The 6000-nt window shown below is 52.1% G+C and overlaps 1 protein-coding gene across 3 annotated transcripts in view; it reads left to right on the top strand.

The window, feature by feature from the left end:
• Window positions 1-1240: 1240 nt before the first annotated feature.
• Window positions 1241-6000, top strand: part of ATP2A3 (ATPase sarcoplasmic/endoplasmic reticulum Ca2+ transporting 3) — a 52885-nt gene continuing 48125 nt past the window's right edge. For all 3 annotated transcript variants that reach the window (XM_062507268.1, XM_062507266.1, XM_062507267.1), the window contains exon 1: window positions 1241-1434. In XM_062507268.1, coding sequence (XP_062363252.1) covers window positions 1317-1434 — 118 coding nt within the window. In that variant the 5' untranslated portion in view covers window positions 1241-1316. The remainder of the gene's footprint in view (window positions 1435-6000) is intronic.

The raw sequence follows: 6000 nt of genomic DNA, 5'->3' as shown, positions 1-6000 counted from the left end.
GGAGTGAGACGGGTCAGAGCCAGTCCTGCTGTCTAAATAGTTGCTAAAATGTATGTTCCTCCAGGATAAGCCCATTACTCAAATATGGATGCTCTCCCTTCTGTGTGGGGACAAAGAGCACTGGGCAGTGTGAAGTGGGATGTCCCAGGATGTCTGGGACATACACAGTGAGACTGGTGCTGAGATTTTGTCACAAAGGAGGTCCCTTGGATCCTTTCTCTGTCTCTCTGCAGTGACAATTTGCATTTCACGTTTCCAAAGACAAAGGCAGCCCAGCACAACTGCCTCTCTCTGGATGCAGTGCATTGATGGGAACAGTGTCAGTGGTTTCCACAAGCGTCAGGCAGGGATTTGCAATTCCAGGGCTCCTGCTGCTATCATATACTCATAATCCTGATCCCACCAAAGTCAGAGGACATAGGACTGCTTTGTTTCCAGCAGAGTAGGAGCAGGGCTGGGGCATGCTCAGCTTCCAGCTGGAAATAGGGAGCTGGAAGGGACCCAGAGAGCATCACTCTCAGGCAGCCCCCTTAGACCCCACAGCTGAACTGCACCCATGCAGCATTCCCATCTCCTTCTACTGCTCCTGATATTTTTAATATTGTTTTTGTGATGGAAACTTTAGTTCTGCTCTTAACTGCTTAAGACACAGCTATTTCCTCTGGACTGTTTCCACTGCCCACAAACCTGCCCATTTCTCAGCCTGGAAATCTGCCAAAACATCGACAGGCTGAGAGAGCTGGGTTCTTCAGCCTGGAGAAGAGAAGGCTCCAGGGAGAGCCTAGAGCCCCATCCAGTGCCTAAAGGGGCTCTCCAAGAGAGCTGGAGAGGGACTTTGGACAAGGGCTGGAGAAACGGGACAAGGGAGAATGGCTTTAAGCTGAAGGAGGAGAGATTTAGATCAGATATGTGGAGGAAATTCTTCCCTGTGAGGGTGGCAGTCCCTGGCACAGGGTGCCCAGAGCAGCTGCGGCTGCCCCCGGATCCCTGGAAGTGTCCAAGGCCGGGCTGGAGGGGCTTGGAACAGCCTGGGACAGTGAAGGGTGTCCTTGCCCATGGCAGGGGGTGCAGCGGGACGGGCTTTCAGGTCCCTTCCAACCCTTGCCGCGGGGGCGACAGCGGGGACGGAGCCAGCCCGGGGGTCCCGGCGGTGCCGAGGGGGCGGCGCCGGGCCCCGGGGGAGGCGGGAGCGGAGCGGGGCGGTGCCGGGGGCGGTGCCGGTACCGGGGGGCGGGCGGAGAGGTGCCGAGGCATCGCCGTGAGAGCGGCGCCCCGTGTGCCTCCTGCGCCCCCGGCCAGCACCCCCGGGCCGGGGCATGGAGGCGGCGCACAGCATCCCCGTGCTCGACGTGCTCCGCCGCTTCGGGGTCAGCGAGAGCTGCGGGCTCAGCCCGGAGCAGGTCCGCCGCAACCGGGAGAAGTACGGCACCAATGGTCAGTGCGGCGCGACGGCATCGCCGCGGGATGCGGGGCGGCGGCGGGATGGGGTAGGGAGAAGGGGACGCCCGTGTCCCGCCTGGGAACCTCCATCGGGATCGGGATGTGGACCCGGGCTCTGCCCGTCGGCACCGGAAAGGTCCGGGGTGCTGCCGTGGGTCCCCCCCCCCACCGGAGCATCCTCCCGGCCCCGGCGGTGCGGGGGATCGGTGGGGACGTGCCGCGGGGGTACCTGTTGATGATTAGGGCGATATTTATTTGCTTTCGTTAAAGGCTAATTGCGGCCGGCCAGGAACGTCGGCAATTAGCGGGCTGTTAATTGCGCTGGCGGAGCGACAGAAGGCGGGGAGGGACGGCGGTACTTTGTTACCAGGAAGGAACGAGGGGAAGGGTTCATTGCCGGTGGGCGACAGAGGGAAGCCCCAAAACAGCCGTGAGAGGTGTCCCCGTGGGGCGGTCTCGCTCGCCCCTACCGCAGCTGCTGTGGGAGAGGGAGGGATGGTGGGGACACCGTCTGTGTGCCAGCCCTGCCCGGTGTCCCTGTGTCACCCCCCCCGGCCCGGGGGACCCTCTGCGAGCAGCTGGGCATCTTCAGGGGACTGAGAAGGGGAATTTTTAAACGTGTGTTTTGAAAGTGTGCTCGCGAGGGGCTGGCGGGGGTGTCTGCACCTACCCAGGTGATTTTTAGGGTGGCTTTGTTCAGTCTGTGACCGAGGTCGGTTGTTAACTCTGCATAGGAAGCAGGAGGGTTTAGGGTGGTTTGCTCACAGTGCTTTGGAGTAGTGAGTCCCTTCTCAAACTTCTGCAAGGAGCTAAGTGTGTAAACTCTCTCCTGGGTTGGAGCTTGTTGCATCTGCTTTTTGCTTTAGCCTCATGGACGAGGCTAATGAGAGCCTGAGTAGATGCTGGCGGGATTGCTGTCCACATTTCTGTTTGTTGGGAGGGCTGTGTTAGGAATCAGAGGGCTGTGACTCCTCCAGCCCTGTGAGCAGCTGTCCTGTGCTCAGGGCCCCCATCCCACCAGTGCTCCCTGTCCCAGGCAGCTTCAGCTCCATTCCCTGAGCCAGTGTGGTCACACCTGCACAAGCTGCAAGCAATGGAGCATCACATCTGCTCCTGTTAGACTTGATTTTGGAGAAGGGCATCTGGGGATCTGTCTGGTTAACTGGGAGGAGCCCCTCTGATTTGGGGGCTGAAGGCAAAATACATCCTTAATGCAAAATACATCGTTCTCAAACAGGTGGTTGGTCTGATTTCAGGGTACAGTTGCAGCCAATTCCTGCACCATGCCCTGGCCCCACAGGAACATGTGGCTGAAGGGTGGTCTGTGCTGTGCAGCAGGGTGTCACTGATGGGCATCACCTTCATGGGGCTCCTGCTGGCTTTGTCCCTCTGTTTGCCCAAGTGAATCACCATCACTGAGTCAGGCACGTTGGGGCTCTGCCTTGAAAAAGGGAGCTCAAAGGTGTGATATAGGTGCAGAGCAAAGGGTTTGTGGTGGCAATTAGTTTGCCTTTAAATTTTTTTTTCTTTCTGCTTCCTCCTCTTGCAAGCAGTGGCTCTGTACACTCCTCGCTTTGTAGTTTTGTTTCCCATGCACCCCAGCATTGGGTTTCTCACAGGCTGTTGGTTCACAAGAGCTTCTGACTTTGGTGTGTCCTGTGTCACCTTTCAAGCACAGCTCTGCAGCTCCTGTACTGCACAGCTTGCAGCAATGTGCCTGAATGTTGACAGCAGTGATGTGGGCAGTGCAACCCTCAGTGAAATGTGGTCGAAGATTTCTAAGTATTCTGAATTTCTGCAGTTTCTGAGCAGTATTTATATTTTTCTATGGTGCAAGTGAGACAGAGACAGTTTAGAACAGCTTAAAATCATGCAGATAGGGACCTGTGTGGTTGGCTTGGTTTAAAACCTTGTTTTTAAGCAAAAAGTGGGTTTTTTTTTTTCCAGCAGGGTGAGAACTTGCGGGTTGTGTTGTGGCAGCAGGCGCCAACCTCCTTGGCTGTGCTGGGATACCCTTGGCTGTCCTGTTTGGGAGAGCTGCTTGGGATGAGAGTGCCACAAGGGAGCAGCTTGGGACAACGAACCGGGCTTGGAGATGGGCTGTATTAAATTGCATTTCAATTCAGGTTTAAATTAAACTCTGGCAGCAGAAGTGTGGGGCAGTTTGGTGACTCGTTTGAGCTTGCACAGAAGGGGAAGAAAAATCTTGTGTGGCTCGAAGTGCAGAGCAGGCCTTAAGCTCCAGCTACTTTCATTTTCACACCCTCCTGTCTCACATTCATTCATTTCCTTCTGATCTTGAACTCCAAACTGCCAGTGTGGTCATGAATCACAATCTAAAATACATCATCTTTCTGAGAAAACTGCCTCCTGACATGCTTCACAGAGCTGCTGGCTGCTGCTTTTTTATTGCATTTAAAAAAATACGAGCTGCAACGAGCTCTGACGTTAAGTGAGAAGCAGCCGTCATTGGTGTGACTGATATAAAATTATTTTATTTTTTGGGGGCGGTATTCTTTCGGAGCTCAAAATTGTTTTTTCAGATCCAGTGCTCACAAACACATTTGCAGGAGGAAACGGAGAGCAATACCGATTATTTGGTATCTCCAGTTCGTGGCTGGGGAGCCAAGCAGTGTGGTACAGATTACTGGAGTGGAAGAAGATATTTCTCTGTTAGGAAGAGCTTGTGTTCTCGTTTAAGCTCTGTCATCAGTGTTGTCAGCATGGCCTTTCATTTGCCAAGGAAACTGGAGAAGCCGCAGAACATTTAGGTCTCACCATGGCAATTCTGAATCTCCCAAGTCAATTTTAATTAATAAATGCTTTGGATGTCTCACATGTGCCTGGCAGGTGCTTGCCTATACCTCATCCCATCCACCAGCTCCAAGCTCCACAGGTTGCTTTTAGACCACAAAACTTAAAAAAAATAAAACAAACAAACAAAAATAACCAAATTAGCATCTGTTATTTTATAACAGACTGAACAGGAGGATACGGGCATGCAAAAATTTTCCTTCCTAAATGTAAAACCAGGGGTACAGTTTCCCTCAAAATGATTTGAGTTTTGCTAGGGAACGATAAAAATAAACAGGAGTTGCTTCGTGGACAGGCAAATGATTTTTTTGTTTTGTTTTAAATATAGCTCTGATTTATCTCTGCTAAATGGATTTCTGAGTGTAAATGAGCATACATTTCAGGCAGGATATTGGTGGCATTAATGCATACGCATAATTTTATTTGCTCCATGGGTAACCTAAATGGGCTGTGAATGTCAGCAGAGTCAAACCCGAGGCTTCAGCATAGGGGTGTTTATCTCATCTTGTGTTTCATCTCCTCTGACTCTGAAGCAGGAGCCCTGCTGCGGTTGGAAACTCAGCTGGGCAGGACCATCCTGCCCATCCTCCCTCCTTAGGGGCCCACCCATCTTCTTCTTTACCTGCCCTGCTCCGGGGGTGACCCCACCACGATGCTCTGCAGATCCCATGCCTTGCTGAAGGTGCAATGGAGCTGTGTCTAAGTGTTCATCAAACCAGCTTCAGCACTGGCTCAGCTCAAAGCCCACCAGCAAATTTGCTTGTTTTTTCCAGCACACCTCCCTGTGTCTCTGTAAGCCTCATCCAGGATCCCCAAATCTTTGTGTTTGTTTTCCCATGTGCATGGCCTGGGCGGGTGGAAAACATCCCCAAGCCCAAATCCAGCCTGGGCTGTGCTGCTCCTCTCCTCAAACTCACCAAGGCTTATTCTCAAGGGGCTGGCTTGGGCACGTATCTGAGCCTGTTTTGCTAGAAACAGCACCCATACATGATTTATTTCTATCCTTTGCCCAGGATGTGTGTGTACATCCGTCTGTGCCCGTGTCTGTGCGTACTCCGCCTGCGGAGCGGGGCTTGACGTTGAGTTAGCTGCTGGTGGTTGCTAACGAGCCAAGGTTATGCTCCAGCTCTCTCTCAACAATAATAAAAACAACAAGAAAAAAAAAATCTATTTCACGCTGAAATATTTGAGGTGGCAGCAAGAAGAGGAAAAGCAACATTTTCTGACTCATCAAACTCTGCGCTCTGTTCCTCTGTGCATCGCCCACCTTTTCCACCCCCGAAACACACGCTTAGCAGTCTGATTCATAAACATGCTATGGGTTGTGGGGTTTTTTTCTCCTCCTCCAAATCCTTTCCCTGAGGAGACATGCTGAGGCATTCAAACCTTGTGAGTGCCTTCAAATTTGGGGAGAGACTACACAAAGTTTTCGTAATTGACAAGGAAACTTGGGATTTTCATCTCTGTGCCATCCTCTGAGGTTACCTGCATTCACACCTACCTCTAAAAAACACTGTGAATCAAGAGCAATGTTCAGAAAAACTGACATCTGCTGTCTAAATGCTGTAGGAACCAGGGAAGGAAGATATGCAGGGCAAGAAGATGCAGAAACTCAGCTGTGGGAGAAGGGACTGTGCCTGAAGGTCTTGTGTTTACCCCTGGCGTTGGTCTACCTTGTGGCACAAGTGTTATTTCATGAATATTTTTATTTCATTGCTGGTTTTAAAGCTGGGGCTGGTAGAGCTG

This window comes from Cinclus cinclus, chromosome 22 (genome assembly GCF_963662255.1).
Source record: "Cinclus cinclus chromosome 22, bCinCin1.1, whole genome shotgun sequence".
Lineage (NCBI taxonomy): Eukaryota > Metazoa > Chordata > Aves > Passeriformes > Cinclidae > Cinclus > Cinclus cinclus.
Note: the sequence above shows the minus strand (reverse complement) of the source record. Positions and strands in the feature narration are given on the sequence as shown.